The 23,193-nt window shown below is 39.5% G+C and overlaps 1 protein-coding gene and 1 pseudogene across 1 annotated transcript; both read right to left on the bottom strand.

The window, feature by feature from the left end:
• Positions 1-10,169: 10,169 nt before the first annotated feature.
• On the bottom strand, positions 10,170-11,117 carry LOC130569850 (olfactory receptor 52J3-like). The gene has a single exon (XM_057359747.1). It carries the CDS (start codon positions 11,115-11,117, stop codon positions 10,170-10,172), a length of 948 nt encoding a protein of 315 aa, XP_057215730.1.
• A 1,102-nt stretch (positions 11,118-12,219) lies between these two features.
• On the bottom strand, positions 12,220-13,095 carry LOC130569851 (olfactory receptor 2A12-like; annotated as a pseudogene).
• Between the last annotated feature and the right edge of the window lie 10,098 nt (positions 13,096-23,193).

The following is a 23,193-nucleotide window of genomic DNA, read 5'->3' on the forward strand; positions in this document are numbered from 1 at the left end:
GTAAATATATGTTGTAAATATTTACTTTGTGAATTTAGTTTTTTTTATTTGTCAATTCATTTTTTTCACTTTGAGACAAATTATTTACAGACAGTAAGATGTGACATATTGTTTATTTAAAAATGTAGAGAAAAAAGTTTTGCGAAAGAAATGGCAAAATAAGGGTTATAACTGGAAATCGCTTAGGAGCCCTCAATCACTAAGTCCACCCCTGCAAGGGCCTTTGTCTTTTAAATCAGACCAGTTGAATGTAAGGAGAATTTAGAGCCAATGGTCATTAACAATATGAGTGTGATAATACTCTCGAGACATCAGCTCTGCTTGACCAGTCACAAAAATGAAAAATCAAATGAAAAAAAGATAAAATCAAATGAAAATCAAACTTTTTTAACATTTTAATTTGAATTGTGTCAGTATTATTGTGTGAGCATTAATAAAAAACCTTTGTAAAAATGTGTTTGCAATTTCTTTTTCACATTTGCCTTTTCATTTTCATATTGGCAGTCTTGCCTTGAGATTTTATGGAAAGTGAAATGTCAAATCACCAATTGCATTTTCTTTTTCAATTTGACAGGGACAATACATTGTCAGTGTAAAAATGAAAATAAAATAATTTCATTTTATTTTTCATTTTGCACACATATTGTGTGCGCAGTTGTGTATAATGAAATTGTCAATATGGTTTTCATTTTCATCGTTTAATTTATTTATTTAAATTTGGCAGGATTTACCTTCCATACCAGCGCACCTCTGACTCCGCAGTTTGAAGGACAGATGTACCCTGCGATTGTCCCCGTGTCTCTTGTCTATAACATGCTGCTGATAAAGTGTCAATAAAATCACTGTTCGTCAGCAGATTGTTAACAATCTTCCTAGCCCTCTCAGTCATGACTAATTCTGCCGAAAACTACACAGCTATGTTAAGGGCTGTTGGGGACCTTCTGGCACAGTCTGGCACTATGGACAGCATTTTGTAAAGTAGCTGTTTGTTCCAATAATACATTACTTTTTAATTTAATAGTGCAATATTTGCCCTAATATTGTGCCTACTTTTTCATTAAAGCAAACAAAAACTATGTTAATGTCTGTCTAATGACATGTCATAAACATGTTTATATTGAGATATAATCAATAAATATATATTCAGGATTTACATTTATATATTCAAACTTATAAGTATATATTCAGGATTTACATTTATATATTCAGGATTTACATTTATATATTCAGGATTTACATTTATATATTCAAGCTTATAACTGTATATTCAGACTTATAACTATATATTCGGATTTACATTTATATATTCAGGGTTTACATTTATATACTCAGACTTATAACTATATATTCGGATTTACATTTATTTATTCAGGATTTAGAACTATATATTCAGATTTTATATAATTATTTCCTGTTTGGTATTTCGGTATTGGCAATAACCGTAATATTAAAATACAATAAAAATAAGATTATTGATATAGCGTTCATTCTTCACATATTTTAAAAATCCATTCAAAATGGTTAGAAACTCTGTTTTTGCCTCCCTGCATTTGTATTTTGAATGTGATGCATTGACCAAATAACACAAAACAAAAAAATAAACAATACACAATTAAAGATGCATTTGACTTATACATTTATTTGAAATAAAACTTTCAATAGATATCACAATAATATTGTTACCATAAATTATTTTGGCCATTATAACCATGTAGTGAAAGTCTGATATCGTGACAGGCTTAGGTACATCACTATTCCTAATTAACCATTTCCATTTTTCTTAGAATAATCTTCTACTTGGGGTATTTTAGCTCAGTGGAATAACATGCATTGATTTACAAGTATGCTTTGTTCCCTTTCTGTCGGTCTCTCGACGTTGTGTCGAGCCGACAGATGGGGTTTGTCCCTGAGAACCAATCGCTTCCGACTTCTTAGAAAAGGCCAATGAAATTCGCAAATGAAATTTGCATGCCGGACTCTGCCCCCGGATATCTGGGTATAAAAGGGAGACGGCGTGCCTCATTCATTCACCTTTTGTTCTTCGGAGCCTTCGCTCATGATCAACAGACTTCGCTACAAGATAGCAACTACAAGACTGCCGGATTCTACGACGTGGTGCAGCGGACTGTCCCTTCCTGCGGCGACTTCCCCTGGGCGTCTCGGCGGTTCCAGAAGTCTTCGAGTTTTTTCTCTAAAAGAGCTAATTTCTCCAGTGTGGCATGTCCCGCTGTTCTCCTGGGTGCAATACACTCATCGAGGAGGGGGACGGACACAAGGTCTGCTTCCAGTACGCTGGGGCAGCCCTTGTGGATACGTCCTGCCCGCACTGCGGGCGGTTGACGATTCAGACGTTGCTTCACGGGTGGCTGTGTTCCCACGGGATTCAGCCACCACCTCGTCTGCTTCCCGTTCCGTGACAGCAGTGGCTACGGCCCTGCCGTCCGCTACGGCGAGCAGTGAGGGTGATATGAGGATTACTGTGAGCGCTAATCCGTCAGCCACCGGCTCGCGGACCGTTCGCACCTCGTCATGCTCGTCTGATCGTTCCCCATGAGACGGTCCCACCGTCTTGTTCCTCAACCACATATTCGGAAACGGTGCGTGATAATGAGATGTCCGTTGCAGCATCGGAGGGTGACTTACTGGCATCTGACTCCGACGATTCCTCGGAGCTCCCTCCCTCGGGGGGGGTCGAGCCCAGGAAGAAGCGGACGTCGAAATGTCAGCCATGCTTTCCCGGGCCGGCGGGTTCTCCAAGCCGCACTCACCCCCAGTGCCGTGTCTTTCCGGAAGTGCATGAGGAACTTAGTACGACCTGGAACGCCCCCTTTCGGCGCGTGCACGTCAACTAGTTCCATCGCCCTTTCTTCCCTCGATGGTGGGGCAGCTAGAGGATACGTCGATGTTCCCAGGGGCTCGACCTAGACTCCCGTCCATAGCATGTAGGTTTTTCGGCATCTTAGGTGTTGAGAGCTTACTCTGCTGCGGGTCAAGCTGTCCCCTCTCTCCATGCTTTGGTCATCCTGCAGGTCCATCAGGCCAAGGCGTAGAGAGAGCTCCACGAGGGTAAGACCGACCCAGCACTTATGCAGGAACTCCGCGCCGTCACCGACCTCGCTCTACCGTGAGGTGAGCGCGCGGGCCCTGGGTTGGGCGATGTCCACACTTGTGGTCCAGGAGAGACACCTCTGGCTGAACATGGCACAGATGAGTAATGTTGAGAAAGTCCGCGTCACGGTGAGACCCAATGTCGAGGATAATCAGCAGCCTAAGCACTCTCAATCGATGGTGCGTTGTGCTACATCATCGTCTGGGTATTATCACAGCCACTCTCACCCTCTCTACACGACGATGTTCGGCAACTCAACATTGAGGTGAGACCCAATGTCGAGGATAATCATCAGCCTAAGCACTCTCAATCAATGGTGCGTTGTGCTACATCATCGCCAGGCAGGTAAAACAGCAGAGCCGATCTCCTCTCCGGGGGCCCCCCCACGGCGAGGGATCCGCACTGCCGGCCATCGAACCACCCCCCGGGAGGTCGATGAAGCAGAAAGTACCCCTAGCCTCCCTGTATCTGTCCTTGAGAGCCTGACAAGGCTTCCCAAACCGTCACGGTGACTATGAGATACGATCCGTCTCGGCTACGCGGTCCAACTACCCAGACGCCCGCCCAAGTTTCGGGGCATCCTCTCAAACCTCAGTCAGAGGCAAGGATGCTCCCGTGCTTCGGTCCGAGGTTGCCACCCCTCTGGAGAGGAAGCTATCATGCTCGTCCCTCTAGCCGAGATGTTCAACGGGTTTTACAGCCCGTACTTCATCATCCCAAAAAGGGGGTTGCTAGATCTGCATACCATGAACAGGAACCTACTCAAGCTGCCGTTCAGGATGCTCACGCAGAAGCGCATCCTGGCATCTATCAGATGTCAAGATTGGTTCATGGCAATCGACCTGAAGGACGCTTACTTTCATGTCTCGATTCTCCATCGTCATCGCCCTTTCCTATGGTTCGCTTTCGAGGGTCGGGCATATTAGTACAGAGTCCTCCTTTTCGGTCTGTCCCTGTCCCCACGAGTCTTCACGAAGATCGTGGAAGCCGCCCTCACTCCCTTCAGGGAGAGAGGTGTGCGGGTACTAAACTATCTCGACGACTGGCTCATTTGACACACTCGTGAGATCTGTTATGTACACACAGGGGCCTAGTGCTTTGGCACCTAGATTGGCCACAGGTCAACTGAGAAAAGAGCAAGCTCTTTCTGGTATGGAACTCAACTCTATCTCCATTACAGCGCGACTGTGCTCAGTCAGTGTTGAACTGCCTGGAATATTTCAAGAAGTCAGCGGGCACAAGAGGCTCCTGGGCACATGGCATCCTCGACGGTGGTGATACCCCTCGGGTTGATGCACATGAGACCGCTCCAACACTGGCTACAGAGTTGAGTTCCCTGGAGAGCGTGGCACACTGGCAGCAGGCGGATGGTGATTACGCCTCGCCGACGCACCCTAACCCCTTGGTCTTCAATGACCTTTCTACGGATGGGGGTCCCTCTCGTGCAGGTCACGAGGCACGTCGTGGTGACGACAGATGCCTCCTTGCAGGGTTGGGGTGCCGTGTGCAACAGGCATGCAATGTCGGGGCGATGGATGGGCCCCTGCCTGCGCAGGCATATCAACTGCCTAGAGTTGTTGGATGTGCTACCCGCACTGAAGGGGCTACAACCTCTCGTGCAGGACAAGCACATGCTGGTCCGGTCGGACAGCACAACTGCCGTAGCATATATAAACCGCCAGGGTGGCGTTCGCTCACGGCAGCTAACACGACTCGCCCGACGCCTCCTCCTGTGGAGTCCGCAGGTGAGCAGATCCCTGCGAGCCACACAAATCCCAGGCGACCTGAACCAGACAGCCGATGTGCTCTCTCGTCAGTTGACGCCTCGCGGAGAGTGGCGACTCCACCCCCGCGCAGTCCAGCTCATTGAGTACAGTTCGGGCAGGCTCAGGTAGACCTGTTCGCCTCCCTCGACACCACCCATTGCCCGCTAGGGTACTTCCCGTCCGAGGCCCCCCTCGGCACTGATGCTCTAGCGCACAGCTGGCCGGGGGACAAGCGGAAGTACGCCTTCCACCCAGTGAGCCTCATTGCACAGACCCTGTGCAAGGTCAGGGAAGAGGATCATCAAGTGTACTAGTTGCGCCATACTGGCCCAACTGGACTTGGTTCTCGGAGCTAATGCTCTTGACGACAGCTCCCCCTGGCCGATTCCCCTGACGAAGGACCTGCTTTTCCAGGGGAAGGGCATGTTATGGCATCCCAGGCCAGACCTCTGGAACCTCCATGTCTGGTCCCTGGACGGGACGAGGAGATCCTGACTGGTCTACCCCCTGCAGCGGTTAAGACCATCACTCAGGCTAGGGTCCTGGCCACTAGGCGGCTATACGCCTGTAAGTGGTGCCTCTTCTCATCCTGGTGCTCTTCTCGAAGAGAAGACCCGCGGAGGTGCTCGATCGGGAACGTGCTGTCCTTCTAGAGACTCGAGAGTAATCTCTGCCCTTCCACACTGAACATGTATGTAGCCGCTATTGCCACTCATCACGACCCAGTTGCTGGTAAGTCTCTAGCACAACCTGATCATTTGGTTCCTAAGGGGCGCGGGAAGGCTACCGCCTCCGTACCCTCTTGCGACCTTGATGCGGTCATGGAGCCCCTCGGAGATGCCGCTTTTTCTCACCTCACGATGAAGACGGCACTCCAGGTGGCGCTCAAGAGGGTAGCGGACCTACAAGCAGTCTCCGTGTCCACAGATTGCCTAGAACTCGGGCCCGGTGATTCTCACGCTATCCTGAGACCCCGGCCCAGCTACGTGCCCAAAGTTCCCACCACTCCCCCTAGACACCAGGTGGTGAACTTACAGGCACTCCCCACCGGGGAGGAAGACCCAACCCCATCCGTGTTGTGTCCAGTACGCGCATTGCGCCTCTGCTTGGACCGCACGCAGAGCCGCAGGAGCTCTGAGCAGCTCTTTGTCTGTTTTGGAGATCGGCAGGGACGGCTGTCTCAACAGAGATTGGCGCACTGGATCATGGACGCCGTCACTACGGCGTACCTGTCCTAAGATCGCCTGCGCCCACTGGGTGAGAGCTCTCTCCACACGGAGTATATCCTCCTTGTGGGCACTGGCTCGAGGCGCCTCGAGACATCTGCAGAGCTGCGGGTTGGGCTACACCCATCACCTTCGAGAGGTCCTACAGCCTCCGCGTAAAACCAGTTTCAGCTTGAGTCTTGCAGGGCATCAGGCAAGACCGGCGGCCGGTAGGGTGTACACCTATGACAGTACCTTCCCCCCTTTCTTCTAGGGGGGTCGGCGTACTAAACTAACCTCCCTTCTTCCCCCACTGGGTGAAGAACAGGCACTCCATCCATCACTAAGCAAGCACCTCCTGCGGGCGGGCTGGGCAGCGCAGCCCTGCCCCTTAGGCCAGGTACCAACTGAGTTATCCACAACATAGCTCTAACCGGACCTAGTGCTACCGGATGTAACCTCAGTTCCCTGATGGAGGGAATGAGACGTTGTGTCCTTCTTGCCACAACACGTGCTGCCCACTGCAGCAGTCGTGAGAGGTGACAGAACAAAGGTGAATGAATGAGGCACGCCGTCTTTCTTTTACACCCGGATATCCGGGGGCGGAGTCCGGCATGCAAATTTAATTCGCCAATTTCATTGGCCTTTTCTAAGAAGTCGGAAGCGATTGGTTCTCAGGGACGAACCCCATCTGTCGGCTCGACACAATGTCTCGTTCCCTCCATCAGAGAACTGAGGTTACATCCGTAACCAAGACGTTTTACAATATGGTATCTGCATTATATACTTAAAAGTCCTCAGTTTCAAATTATAGAAGTTTATATTTTGTTCAGACAGAATACAATACACTGCAGCAAACACAGAACAAAATAAAATTCTTTATCATGATTTTTATCATCTTTTAAAGCATGATTTCAAGACTCTTTTGCGAACCTCTGCAAGTTTTAAGCCATAAATTAAAGGATCGAAAATAGGTGGCAATATAATTTGTCATGACTCTGCCTCGTCTTGTCATGGTTTTCTTGGTATTTTGGCAAAGTCATGGCAAAGCCTTAGGTTTTATGTGGAGAGAGAGATTGTTGACCTTTCGGCCTTCCATACTCTCTCTCTCTCCGGTCCGCGTCTCTGTTCCCGCCATCTCATCTCGTTTCCTCGTTAACTTTCCCTGAGTGTTTCATTACCCACACCTGCCCCTTGCTTATCCTTTGTCTGTCTCCCTATATACAGAGGCGGATTAACCATATGGGCAATTGGGCAAGTGCCCAGGGGCACCAAGACTTTAGGGGCACCAAATAAACCCGCAATACAAAATATATATTTTTTATAAATGTACATAAGCACTTGTTTTTTAAGACTTAAGTCACGTATCTGCGCTAAATAGGGGTGGCACCATGTGCGGGAATACCCCCACTTTCAGATAAAAATGGTTCTGTCCTCCGCACTTTTTCGACACACCTCCGCCAAAATTCCCGCCCATGTTATCTGGTTAGTTACATAGATTTGAGTGAATTAACATTCAGCCAATCACAAGTGACTGCTATTAGGCGAGTCGTCTTTCGTGTAGCCTACACTTTAATCTTCAAACAGATGGAAGCGGGAACGATGCAGAGCGCATTGTTGTAGCGGAGACTAAAAATGCGGGGATTAGCACTGATTAATAAAGGTATATATACATGGCATGCGTCAGAAATAAGATGTTATAGTGCCGATAATGTATGCTAATAATAGTACGTGGAGGTAAGGCCACTATTGAAGATCCAAACCTGGGTTTTAAAGTGAAAGTGAAGAACGGTCGGTGTCATCACTATAGCAATCAATTCATATGTGTCCTTTTTAGTGGAGTACACTTTTATCTTAGTACTTATGTGATCGTTTAGTAAGAAGAATATACACATACTGTGCTTAAATAGAGCGTTTGAATAGCTGTATAGCAGTTAAAATAGTAACAATAACGTTTCATGTTATTTTTATGAATAACCTTGTATACATTGTAATCTGGTGAATGCCACTTTGGTGAATTAAAGTCCCAATGTCCTGAAAATCTGTACATTGTTCCATTGTCCCCCTAATGTGAATACATACATGCAAACTATAGTGTGTGTGTGTCCCTGTACCCCCATTTTGTGGCACGCACAACATTTACACCTGTTAAAAAAATGTTAGTGATTTTTTTACTAAAGCAGGTGCCCCTTAACTACAGTAGGCCTAATTGTTAAAAATACTTAATGGAAAAGAGTTGTTTTTGTGTTATATTCTACAAAAGTGTCATGTTAATGTATAATTCTTGTAAAATAGTATATTGTAAATTGCTGAGTTTCATTCTTATAAAATCTTTTAATATATAAATCTTTTAATGAGTGGATTCTTGCGTGTGGGTTGATGGGGGGCACCTCTGGGGCTGTTGCCCAGGGGCACCATGAGGTCTTAATACGCCTCTGCCTATATAATACCCTCATGTGTCATTGTCCTGTGCTCGCTCATTGTATTCAGTCCGTCTGCGTCCAGTGTAACCGTGTTCTTGTGTGTATCCTGTGCTTGCTGGTTTTGCCTGTTCCGATTGTTGCTGTTTCGTGAGTCTAGTAAGTGTCCAGTTTAGTTAACTTTGTCAAGTGTTTGTCAGTCTAGTGTTTAGTTAGTCTTCGTTCTGTGTTTGCATATTATTTTCTTGTTATTGTTCTACACCCCCTCGTGGGTTTTTATTTTGTTTATTTAAAATTAAATCTATGTTAACCCCTTCACCACCACTGCTGCCTGCGCTTGGGTTCTTCCCCCTGAGAATCGTGACAATAATTATTTCCAAAGCCAAAAAATAACGCAGACCCTCTGGGATATTGCTTGAGCCGTATCTGTTGAACAAGGTGTCAAATAGCATTGCAACACTTAAATTTACCAGAGACAACATATGAGGCACACACGTCTGCCAAAACTTCTTTCTGCACTCCAATGAGGCTTTACATGCAATTGCAAGTTTTATATATGAAACCATAATTACAGCAAAAATGCAAAAGTAAAATGAAATGCCTAAAAGTCCATAAATCTTATTGACGACGGTTGATTCACATGAGAGCTTTACCATTGACCAGTTGTCACAATACAGTTTATCAATGTGATATCTACACAAAGCCAACCTATTCGATAACAACAGAGCAATAAGCGTAGTAACAAATGGTACAGTCCAACAGAAGACAAGTAACACGACACATGTAAATCTGTTCAGCTTCGAGTGATAGTTTATAGTGATAGGTTTGCATATTGCCACATTTCTGTCATAAGCCATTACTGCTAATGTACAATATTCACATTTCACTGCACTGTAGATCACAAAAGATTGTAAGGCACACATGTAGGAAGGGATCACATAAGATTCCAGTATTAAATCATGCACAAATTTAGGGTAGAATCATGCAGAGGTGGACGAAGTATACAACTTCCTTACTTGAGTGAAAGTACAGATGCTACTGGTCAAATATTACTCCAGTAAAAGTTGTAAAGACAGATTCTTACTTAAGTAAAAGTACAGAAGTACGTGCTTTTAAAAGTACTCGAGTATTAAAAGTAAATTTACTTTATGTCGGTTGTGCATTGTTTTATTGTCGTATAACTTATGCCTCTGAAGCAACCTACTGAATAGACTGAGTAGCTCACAGTATCAGTTGTTCCCTTATTTAATGCCCTTGTGTCTGACCTGTGCTCGTTCGTTTTGTACCATTTGCTTGTTTCGTTCATTTGCTGATTGCTGCATATGAACAATAATGTACAACATAGCCTATGCATTATAACTCCTTGACACACATATTTCAAACGCATTTTAACATGTACACTGTAACAAGTTTATAATGTAAATCTAAACAAGAAATGTCATCAGTTAGTAAAAAACTGTAATCGTTAGAAAAAATATTTTAGATAGTGTGACCTGCTGTCAAACAAAGAAATGTAACCAGTTTTATGTAATTTTAAATTTTTGACAGTTTGAATATATCAGACCAGAAATATATTTGTGAGAAACACACTCTTTCATGCATATTTTATTGCATATTTATAAAGTCAAATTGACGTACTGTCGATTTCTCAATACATACATATCATGTTTTACAGCTTTTTTGAACTATAAACATTTACTTTTGACATAGGACGTGAGGGAAAAGCTCGTTTGCGCACTGCCTTAATATTTAATCCATAGATTAGAGGATTAACAACAGGAGGAACTATAATCAGTTCTAAAGCCAAAAAATTACGCAGACTCTCTGGAATGTCATTTGCACCATATCTGCTATACATGACATCAAAAAGTAAAGCAAAACTAAAATTTATCAGTGACAGTAAGTGTGGCAAACATGTTTGCCAGAATTTTTTTTTATTTTCTAAAGATGCTTTACAGGCAGTGATGAGTTTAATGTACGACACTATGATAACAACCAAATGAGATACAAATGTGACAATAAGAAAATATCCATAAAGAGTATTGACAAAATTTGAAGCGCACGAAAGTTTTACAACTGACCAGTTGTCACAATACAATTTATCAATGTGATATTTACAAAATGTCCTCAAGTTTGATAGCAGGGCTGCTGGAACTGTGTAGCAGTTAGGTATAATCCAGGACAACAGAATTAATTTCAAACATGTGTTTTTAGTTAATTTGGAATGATAATCCAAAGGTCTGCATATGGCTACATATCTGTCATATGCCATGACTGTTAATATTGTAATCTCAGTAATTAAAGAGCTGTAAATAACAAAGGATTGCAAAGCACACACGTGCGAGGAGATCACATATGAATCCAAGAGCAAATTAGACAAAAATATAGGGTAGAATCCTGATGCTCCATATATCACATTTACACACAGATTACACAAAAACATGAACATGGGTTCATGAAGAGATTTCTCCATGATAATGACAGAAATAAGTCGGATATTAATTGACAATATGAGCAAATAGAGGAAAAGAAAACAAGTAAAATATATATGCCTGTATGATTTTGATTCTCTGGGCACCATAAGAGTCAACATGACAGGATAAGAAGAGTTCTCCATCATTCAAAGTTCAATGGCTCCTGTAAAGAAAGCAGACATTTCATGAAGCTTCAGTTGTCATTGCTTCTAATGGAAAATAAAGTTGTCACAGTCGGAGATGTAAGAGTTACTGTTCGTCACAGTCAGAAAAAGGCAAAAAAATCTAGTCCACAGATCTGGAGCCAGGTGTGTTTGCAGTTAAAGGGACAAGGGTTTGGTTGCTCTTATATGAAGGGTTTTTCATTTGGGAAATTTCCAAGGGATGGCTTATAATATCTTGGGGTTAATTATCCATTTACAAACCAACTCTACCGGAAAAGGCTTTTTATTGACAAATAATAATCCAATATGCTGTAGGCTACTGGACACATTGCTTGGAATACACTCTTAAAAATAAAGGTGCTTCCCAATGCCATAGAAGATTTTTTTTCTGAATGGTTCCATAAAGAACCTTTAACATCTGAATAACCTTTCTATCTCACAAAAGGTTCTTTTGTGGCGAAATTTTTTTTCTGTAGATTATAAAAAAGGTAAGAAAAAGATGGTTCTTTAAAGAACCTTTGACTGAATGGATCTTTGTGGAACCAAAAATGGTTAAAAAGGGCTACAGAAAGGACCCAAAAAATTATTTTAATCCATTCTAGGTGCATATGACTTTCTTTCTTCAGCCGGACACAATTTGGGTAATTCTGAACTACTGTATTCTTTAAACTATCCACCCATAGAAATGCACAAGATAAGTCAGTGCGTTTCTTGTGGGAGGAATACTTGCCTGAGCATTAAACATGTTAAATGGAACAATTGTTGAAGTACATATAAGTATATAGGACAGTGCAATTATCTTAATTCTTTTTTATTCCAATTTTTTCCACATGCATTGGAAACTGTTGCTGTATCACATGGGCCTCAAACAAACAGAGTGATGTTTTGATAGCACTGTCCTACCTTTTGATGAAACAAATAATACACTCATGAATAGACAAAGTGTAAACATCATAACACATATTTTTACTAGTATTCAACATTTGTTTTACCACTGGTCTACAATCTACAATTTACATCTACAATAATTAGTAAACTTAGTGTTACTAAGAATACAATAAATAACAAACAAACCCATTATTCATCCTGACATTTTAATAACATTATTAAAAGGTCTCAAGAGCCTCTTACGAATCTCTTTGAGTTTTAAACCATAAATGAGAGGATTGAAAATAGGTGGCACTATAATTACTTCCAAAGCCAAAAAATTACGCAGACCCTCTGGGATATTATGACAACATATGAGGCACACACGTCTGCCAAAACTTCTTTCTGCACTCCAATGAGGCTTTACATGCAATTGCAAGTTTTATATATGAAACCATAATTACAGCAAAAATGCAAAAGTAAAATGAAATGCCTAAAAGTCCATAAATCTTATTGACGACGGTTGATTCACATGAGAGCTTTACCATTGACCAGTTGTCACAATACAGTTTATCAATGTGATATCTACACAAAGCCAACCTATTCGATAACAACAGAGCAATAAGCGTAGTAACAAATGGTACAGTCCAACAGAAGACAAGTAACACGACACATGTAAATCTGTTCAGCTTCGAGTGATAGTTTATAGTGATAGGTTTGCATATTGCCACATTTCTGTCATAAGCCATCACTGCTAATGTACAATATTCACATTTCACTGCACTGTAGATCACAAAAGATTGTAAGGCACACATGTAGGAAGGGATCACATAAGAGTCCAGTATTAAATCATGCACAAATTTAGGGTAGAATCATGTGGCTCCAAATATCCCATTTATACACAAATTGCACAGAAAAATGTACGTTGGTTCATGAAGACCTCTCTCCAAAACAATAACAAGAGCCAAATGTTCAGCAACAATATCAGACAATAAAATAACAAAAAGAATGAGAAATATACATGCCTGTGTAATTTAGATCCTTCAGGTTGCATCAGAGTATATGTTGCAAAATAGGTTGAATTATCCATTAATTGTACAACAAACTGTAAATTGTTCCTATGCAAAATGAACAACACAAATTCAATTAGATACAATTGTTTAATGTTACAATTAAAAATGACCAAGCTTTAAAATATAATACAAAGAATGGCATACTGTATGTTCTGTACGTTCTGCTATTACCCACTCCTTACCCGAGTCATTGTGCATGTCAACAGTCATGAAACAGAGACTTAAACGTTAACCAAGATGCCTATACATAGTTCTCATAGCTCATAGCAAATTCTCTATGAATCTCTTGCACATAAATCTCAGGGGTTTATTTTAAAGATGTGCTGTTGTGTATTTCTTAAAGAAAACAAGGCCGTTTGTAAATGTGCACTAAACATTCTACAGTCTTTTAACTTAAAATATAATATAATTCAAATGTACAAAGTTAACAAATTGATAATGAAATAGCACTTTTTAGGTTATGTCATTATTTTATTCTTTCAGTTATTGTTCTAGGAATTTGATATTTGGATTTCTAGGTTTGTTTGAAAAAAAAATCTTTCTATGAACTGGGGAAATCCACAATTCTACTTTTTCAGATTTCCCTATACTCTTTGCTTAGCATGCTGCTGCAGTGCTGTATAACAGATTTACCTTGAACTACAGTGAACAATTGTTACAATATACAAAATATTGTAAATGTAGGCCTAAATGATATTCATTTGTCTGTTATGATATACAGTATAAGGAGAAAGTAACTGATTCTTTTAAATGGGCCTTTCACATGGTAGGCCAATGTCAATCCAATGGCAATAACATGATGGCACATGGGCAAGAAGACATTTTTTCTTTTAAATATTGCCAATGAGGAACACTTCGGTATGTTAAGAAAACGCTCAACATAAGCTGTCCTGGTAACATGTTTTAACAAAAAAATGTGACTGATTCACTCTCAGAAAAAATGGTCAAAAATGCTCCCTAAAGTACACATTCACACAAAGAATGTTTAGTTCCTCAGAGGTACATATTGGTACCAAATATATACGTATCTGTAGGGGTACCGTCCCAGTGAGTTTGGGGCCATTTTTGTAGTAAAAAGTACCAAGTACTGTTGTACTTATGTGGCACGTTTATACAGTATATGTCTACATAAGAATAGGTTACATAAAAATGAAACTTGTCATAATTTACCCTCATGCCATTCCAAACCTGTATGACTTACTTGCAAAACACACAAGTAAGAAGATATTTAGAAGAATGTTGTCAACCAAACCAACAAAAGCACTGAGACATTTCCCAAAATACCATATACAGGTTTTAAACAACAGGGTAAATAAATGATTTTATTTTGGGGTGAACTATGAGTTAACTTATGTACCTATACGACACCTTTAATTGTTTATTCTGCATGTATGGGCCTTTATATCATAACATAATTTGTGACGTCAAATGTCATTTAAGTAACTCTGTATAACATCATACAGCATAAAACTGATTCAAATGTACTGTACTGTTAGCTCGTAAACACAAGTATCTGTCTAAATATGATTAGTATTCAAATACTCATTACCAAAAGTTTAATTAACCTGATAAACTTTACTTCTTCATTAACTTCTTGTTTATCTCACTGAGTTAGCCAAGGGACTACAATGAAAATAGCCATATACGAAAATAAAGAGATGGTGCAATAACTTGTACAGGCCCAGAGGTCATTAACCATCAAAAGTGTGGTAATTGCACCCTTGGGACATAATTTGTCCCTTTGACCGGTCTCATGGCTCTTCCCAACAATAACAGTCGGATTACTTTATTTGGTCAATATTGTTTTAATTATTTTAGTAGACTTGATAGTGATCTCAAAGCGAATGGGGGGCATTGCTGTATCGGAAAATAACAGTGTTTGTTTGACTATACATAACAGGAGCTCTAAATCTAAAATTACCAATGTCTACAAAATCATCTTAACAATGAGATGAGATCATATTTACATATATTACTGTATGCTCCATGTAAACATTTTGTATTGACAATAAATAAATAACAGCAAAAACACTATAGAAGACAAAAACATTTGCCAATAATTTTTATCAGGATATTTGTCAAGATGACTCTCTGATTTTAAAATGTTACAGATTACTTGATTGGAAAGCAGGGATTTGCATTATAAACTATTTTTACTTATAAATATCTTCACGTGTCACAAAATTTAACAACAAGAATTATGTGCATAAACCCAATCATGATGCAGGCAAGCAATTAAAGAAAATTATTCAGATGAAGGCCTCTGTTTAACCATTTCAAAATCATCAATTAGTTATAGAAATTTTAACATCCCTTTAAAACATGTTACATTTGGTTGTGACACATAAAATGATCTAAACACAATAGTAATGTCACATATGTATATGTGTGTAGTGTCTATAGGTATTGTCTGCATGTGTGTGTTTATATACAGTAGTTTTGTGCACTGTGTTAAGCTAACTGAGACCAGTTCTGTAGCACTTATGCATTGCTGCCCTATTGTTGCATGCTAGTGTCTGCTAAATGACTAAATGTAAATAAGTAATGTCATAATGCTTGTTTATCCAGCAAACTCTGCCTAAAGCATGGTCATCGGTTGTGCAAATATTGTGCAATACACAATACTTTAAGAGCACATACAACAATTACTGTTTTTTGATGTTAACACATGATTTCAATAACCTTTTACGGACCTCTTTGAGTTTGAAGCCGTAGACTACTGGATTGAAAAGAGGCGGCACGATGAACATCTCCAAGGCCAAAAAGTCCCACAAATTCGGTGAGATATTGCTTGAGCCATATCTACTGTACATGATGTCAAAAAATCAGCAACAGCAAAATTTATCATCGCAATAATATGAGGGACACACCTGAAAGCTGAATAAACATAAACATATATTGATGTATGGTTTGTTAGGATAGGACAATATCTGGCGGAGACACAACGAAAACTCTGGAATCTGAGGGTGCAATAAAATCAAAATATTGAGAAAATTGCCTTTGAAGTTGTTAATCAGAGGGACTGTAGCAGGCCATCCACTCACAAAAATAAAAATTTTATATATTTAGGGTAGGAAATTTACAAAATATCTTCACGGAAAATGATCTTTACTTAATATCCTAATGATTTTTGGCATAAAAGAAAAATCAATCATTTTGACCCATACAATGTAAAATGTTCCCGTGCTAATTAAGACCAGATCCAGGGTCACAAATGTGAAAGCCCTTTAAACAGTCTTTAAAACTATACCATTGGAAAGGAATGTTGAACTGTGATAGAATGTGTTAAGTGGTGTAAACAATATAGCTATTTAGTTTCTATATGAGGTGATGCAAAACAGCCAGCCACAGTACTGTAATTTAATTTACAGGCATTTACTGTAATCGCAGAATACATGAAATGTACTTTTTGATAACAACAGTATAATGCTGTATATTTACAGCAAATTGCTTGATTAGTGATGCTTTGAAAAAACATAACTATTGTTATTCGAACACACACTTCTTATAATTATTCTTGTTCCGCCAAAAGTTTGGCACGCTACTTGTTCCGCAGCTTTTGACGTAGACCCACACTGTTAGACATTTCTGTAATTTTTAGAGTTATTTATTTTATATCACCCAGTATGATACAGCAATTTCTCTATGCAGTAAATAACTGTAATTTCCATTGCATTGTGGGAATTTTGTGTGAGGTCAAACACTAAATACAGTGATTTACTGTATTTTTAAAAATTGATGTATTTTACTGTATTTCCCCTAACGGTCTTTAAACAGAAAGTAATTATTTTGCTCATTTCTGAGGGATAGCATATAGGCTTTTCCCTGCGTTTTGAAAAAGCAACCCCACAGCAGCACAGAGAAGGTTTTTTACCGGGGAAGTATATTTGAGAGACACAGTTCTGGAAAACACCTGACCTGAGCTGAACATGTAACAGTGTGTTTTCGGCGGAGCTGAGAGGGACATTGCCATTTCAGCGAATATTTTATACCTGAGAGAACCGCACGTTTCCGACGGGGCTGAGAGAACTTTCCCGACGGAGCCAAAAGAACCGCGCTTTCCCGACGGAGCTGAGAGAACCGCACATTGATTTTTATTCCCATGAGAGCAAAAAGCAAGGTAAAGTATTATTTCTAAGTTACTTTGTATAAGCATTTTCCGTGAAAGACTGCTAGCAATATGTATTTCTGTAAGGTTTGCAACCACCATACTGCCCGTTTTAAAACTTTTAAAAATTACAGATGTTCATGTGGCATAGAACATTGTTTTCTGCATTGAAGTCTCACATGTTCAGATATCACACACCTGCTCTGTCACAGAAACCAAACACATTTCAGTGTAGTGGTAAGCACAAATGCAGTGTTCAAGGATGTCATTATGTGGCTGATAATGTTCACCCAAAAATGAACCTTCTGTCATCATTTACTCACCCTCTTGTCAATTCAAACCTGCATGACTTTGTTTCTTCCACAGAACACGAAAGAAGATATTTTGAAGACTGTTGGTAACTGGCACCCGTTCATTGCACTGATTTTGTGTTCATACAATAGAAGTAAATGGGTGCCGCTGCTGTTACCAACATTCTTCAGAATATCTTCATTTGTGTTCTGCAGAAGAAAGAAAGTCATGCAGGTCTGAAATGACAAGAGGCTGAGTAATGTATGAAACGTATGGATGCTTATTACTTATTTTCCTATTTTTTCAAGTATTTCCCTATTAATTTAAGATTTTTAGTGAGGATAAATCCAGAGGATGGAACAAAGTGCACCGCAAAGACTGGAGTGAGTCGAAAGACCGGCGAAATTGTGAAGAGAAAAACAACAGCTATTAACACCAGGGTATCATCCTTCCTTACCTCACCGAATTTGAGTGGAAGAACTTGGATTAGGTGAGACACTGCTCAATTCTCAATAGGATATGTACAGTATACAGATAGTTTTCAGTTTACCGGGGATTTATCAGTACAACTAATGCATAGGTTTAGCTAGATCTACCTAATAAACTGGCAATTTAATACATAACATACTGATATACCAACTCTCTCATAAGGCATACAACCTTTTTTTTAAAGTTTCATTTCAGCCAATAACCTCTGTCTAGTCAATTATGATTTTTTTTCTTTTCCTACAGGACCTCATCGAACATGGAAGTTTACTCTGTGAACACAGCAGGCTTGAGCGTGAGATGTGATAGCTAGATATACTCTGAGAACAAGGTAAAGCAACGTGGTCGTATTTGATGTACAGGGTTTGCCTGATAACACAGCATCAGAAAGAGACTTGTAACCTTCTGCAACCCACACCCCTCCTGCGTCCTTCTGCTCACCATCCATCCTTTATCTCCAAAGTCCCTTCCAAGGAAACAGAAATTCATCGCTTAATAAAATGCTTTGTTTTACTTATGTAGATGTTGGCTCTTGATTGCCCTTAAATTGAATTTACACCAACTTACACCAACTGAGTACACCAACTTAGAATTGTCATTAAACAAAATGCCACTTTGATTTTATACCAAAAATACAGTATGTTTACTGTTATTTATATTTATTTTCTTCACATTTGTTGCTGTTAACTGCTGTTGATTAACTGCTGTTTGATGCAGTTAATGGTGAATTCCATTTAAAATCAGTTCTGTATGCAGTCCATAGACAATTCTATACAATCATTTATTTCTTTACATTTCGTATTGTAAGTTAATGGTAAATTCCATTTAAAATCAGTTCTGTACTTTTTCTTTACCTTTGATATGACGGTTTGAATGACAGAAGGGTTCATGCATTGCTGCAAATAACATGAATTGTTTTAAATAGATTTAAGTGCTTTAAGCATTTGTAATGTAACAGCTTTCCTGTGGCTCAGTGGTTAGAGTATAGCACTAGCAATGCCAAGGTCATGGGTTTGCACAGCTGTGCAAAATAATCGCACAGCTGTATCTGTCTTTTGTAAATTTGATCAAACTAAACACTCTTCGAAGATACGACGTATGCAATATTACTGTATAGGCATTCAAGATTAATATGAGATTGGCAGAAACTGAGTGTGTTGCCCTTATGATCTGCATAAAGTACAAAAGTCTGCAGTTACTGACAATCGCATTAAGACTACTCTTTTTAACAAGGAATTATGAAAGCTCACACTTGTCATACAGTACAGTAGAACTGGCTAGCAGAGACATCCCTAACAATATCATTTTGAATGTACATGAAATGAATTAAGAATTCTCATTGTGGAAATGTCTTTTGTGTCTTTAACACCAACATTTTAGCTTTTCTTGTGCTTCCATGGCGCATTCCTTATTTCAATTTTTATAGCACAGCTTTAAATACAATTATCTTACTAACCAACTATCAGATTCACAATATGTGAGTCGATCAGCAAAAATGGCTATAGAATAAAAATAGATATTAAAAAAACTGCAATATAATTTTTTTTTTTTGGTAATTTAGTATAGAATATAAACTACATGTAACCTAAAACGTTACTTTATTAAATGTGACCCTGGACTAACTAGTCTTATGGGTCAATTTGAGGTTTACATCACCTGAAAGCTGAATAAACATAAACATCTATTGATGTATGGTTTGTTAGGAAAGGACAATATCTGGCGGAGATACAACTCAAATCTGAGGGTGCAACAAAATCTAAATATTGAGAAAATTGCCTTTGAAGTTGTTAATCAGAGGGACTGTAGCAGGCCATCTACTCACAAAAATAAAGTTTTTATATATTTAGGGTAGGAAATTTACAAAATATCTTCATGGAAAATGATCTTTACTTAATATCCTAATGATTTTTGGCATAAAAGAAAAATCGATAATTTTACCCATACAATGTAAAATGTTCCCCTGCTAATTAAAACTATACCATTGGAAAGGAATGTTGAACTGTGATAGAATATGTTAAGTGGAGTAGACAATATAGCTATTTCGTTTTTATACATGAGGTGATGCAAAACAGCCAGCCACAGTACTGTAATTTAATTTACAGGCATTTACTGTAATCGCAGAATACAGGAAAAACTGTACATTTTAATAACAACAGTATAATGCTGTATTTTTCACAGCAAATTGCTTAATTTTAATTTACTGTATTTAGAAGAAATACATAAATTACTGTATATCCAGTATGTTTTGCATATTATTACTGTTAGCTAAAATTTAAATTTAATCCATCGGAGTTGTATAATGCATATAACTTAAGCTTTTACTTCATAAAATACATTAAAATAATTGTTTGCAAAATCCTTGTATCTTAAAAAAATGAATAAAATTGATACAACTTTAAAAATACATTACAGACGAATTTTGTACCTTGTTGTACATGAAATATTTTTATTCAGTTACAACTTCATAGCAGCCAACATGGCTTTTTAAACAATGATTGTTTAAGCATTCATGTTTAAACAACATGTTAACCAACATATCCATCATGTAACAACATCGCAAAACAAGGCCCAAGTGAGTCTGTAAAACGGTCCACATCTTGATCCATCAGAGCACAACAAGTAGTTAGAACTATGGAAAAGAATAAAGAGAATAATGATAGATGTTCAATTCAATTTATATTTTATATAATTGTATTTTTACTTCATAATTTTATCTTTACTTTAGAGACAGATGAAGATCACTGATGCAGAGGGACGACATACAGGTGCATCTAAAAAATGTAGAATATGAACAAGTCATTTTTCTTTTGTAATTTAATTCCAAAAAGGAAACTTTCTTACATTCTAGATTCATAAAGCATAAAGTGAAATATTTCAAGAGTTTTGTTTTAATTCTGATGGCTACGACTATCAGCTAAAAAAAATCCAGTTTCTCAAAAAATGTAGATGTCTTAAGGAAATAGGCAACAGCTCTCACATTCCTAAAACCAAGTTCCTTCCGAACCAGAAACAGCGTCAGCAGCGTCTCACCTGGGCTAAAAATTCCAATTTATTTTTTGCTGTAAGTCGTAGCCACCAGAATAAAAACAAAAAAAAACTATTCAAATATTTCACTTTGTGCATAGTGAATGTAGAATATAAGAAAGTTTGCTTTTTGTAACTAAATTACAAAAGAAAAAGAACTTGTTCATGATATTCTAATTTGAAATGCACCTGTATACAGTCAGAGACAGAGAATAATAAAATGATGTAATTCAATGGTGAGATCTGTGTGCGTGTGTGTGCGTGCGTGCGTGCGTGCGTGCGTGCGTGCGTGCGTGCGTGCGTGCGTGTGTGTGTGTACATCGATTACACTGAAAATTCCTCATTGTGCTTATAGAAGAGCGGCAACATGCGGGTTCACTGTAACCTGTTTCTTCTGTATCCTGTCATTTTAGATGACGCTTCTCCTTGTTCCACTCTCTGGATTAATATCAAAGGGTCAGGAAAAACAAAATGTTTAGCCTATATAAAAAATGTATCAACATTAAAAAAACAACCGTCATCTTACTAATACAATGGACTGTAGCTCGTCACATACCGCCTTCGCTCCTGGTGTGGACAAAAACTCTAAATAACATAAAAAGCTTTTGTCCTCAGGTGCTATAGTGATGGAGAATGTTTGAAATCTTACCGCGACCGCGCTGCTGAAACCCCGCGCAAGACTCCTTTGTTCCCCGCGGATGGAGGATGCGTGAATCCGGGGTTATATGAACCGCGAATGTAGATACCTCTATATACCAGTATCATAGATACCAAATATGGAAAAAAAAAACTTAATAAGTCACTTACCACAGATGTGAATCACTCATCTTGCGCACTACCCGAATCTCAACTGTTGAAGATCATCCCGCCATTGTAGATTTAAAATTTACAGCAATATTCTGTACATTTGAGTTAATCCGTCACGTGACCCCAGAATGCATTGCACGTTACAGCAATATTCTGTATTATTTAAAGAACAGGCAGCTTCTGTGAAATAACGCTGTAGTTTTTACAGCAATTTGTTACAGTGCAGCACTGAGATAATACCAGAACTGATATTTTGCCTGAATCAGAATTCAATCGAATATAATTTATTATCTTTATGAGCACTGTCTCTGTGCTGTGATGCTGACGGAAACCAGGCTCATAATTGTCCAGGTAGCGATTTGAGTTTATTTGGTCAGCTGATTGAAGACAACCGTTTCAATGATCTTGCCTATGAACGGAAGATTTGATATTGGTCTGTAGTTAGACAGTAAGGTTTTGTCTAGATTGCTCCTTTTTAGTAGAGGTTTGACAACTGCAGTTTTTAGGGACTCTGGGAAAGTTCCTGAAAGCAGTGAAGTATTTACTATTTTTAGGAGATCTGCTTCCAAACAGTAAAACACTTTTGAAAAAGGATGTGGGAAGTGTGTCAAGGCTGCAAGTTGACGCTTTAAGATGCTGTACCGTTTCCTCCAAGGTTTTGTGATCAATTGTCTGAAATTCAGACAGAGTTACTAATTTCTGACGGTGTTGTACTGAAGTCAGACTGACCTGACTGCCGCATGGAGCTTTGCTGATTTCCATTCTGATATTATTGATCTTCTCAAGGAAAAAAGTTGCAAACTCATTGCATTTTTCATCAGACAGCATTTATGGGAACTTGACTCGGGGGATTTGTAAGTCTCTCTACAGTTGCAAAAAGAGTGCGAGTGATATTTATGTTGCAGTTTATAATGTTAGAGAAAAAGTTCTGTCTAGCTTTGCCCAAGTCAACATTGAAGGCATGCAGACTGTCTTTATAGATGTTATAGTAAACCTCAAGCTTTGTTTTTCGCCACATACGCTCAGCTTTTCTGTATGTTCTTTTCATGCTTTGTACTGCTGGTGTGTTTCTCCAGGGTGCTTTACGCCTGCCAGTTATCGCCTTGACCTTTACTGGAGCACCGGCATCGATAGCATTTTTAACTTTTGCATTAAAGCTATCGAGGAGAACATCCATAGAGTCTGCAGATATATTTGGTGACAAAAACATAACATTCATAAATAGCTCACTGGTGTTCTCATTTATGAATCTCTTTTTGCGCGGGCGATCTTAGGACAGGTACGCCGTAGTGACGGCATCCATGATCCATGTGCGCCAATCTCTGTTTGAGACAGCCCTCCCTGCTGATCTCCAAAACAGACAAAGAGCTGCTCAGAGCTCCTGTGGCTCTGCGTGCGG

Source organism: Triplophysa rosa, linkage group LG19, assembly GCF_024868665.1.
Source record: "Triplophysa rosa linkage group LG19, Trosa_1v2, whole genome shotgun sequence".
Lineage (NCBI taxonomy): Eukaryota > Metazoa > Chordata > Actinopteri > Cypriniformes > Nemacheilidae > Triplophysa > Triplophysa rosa.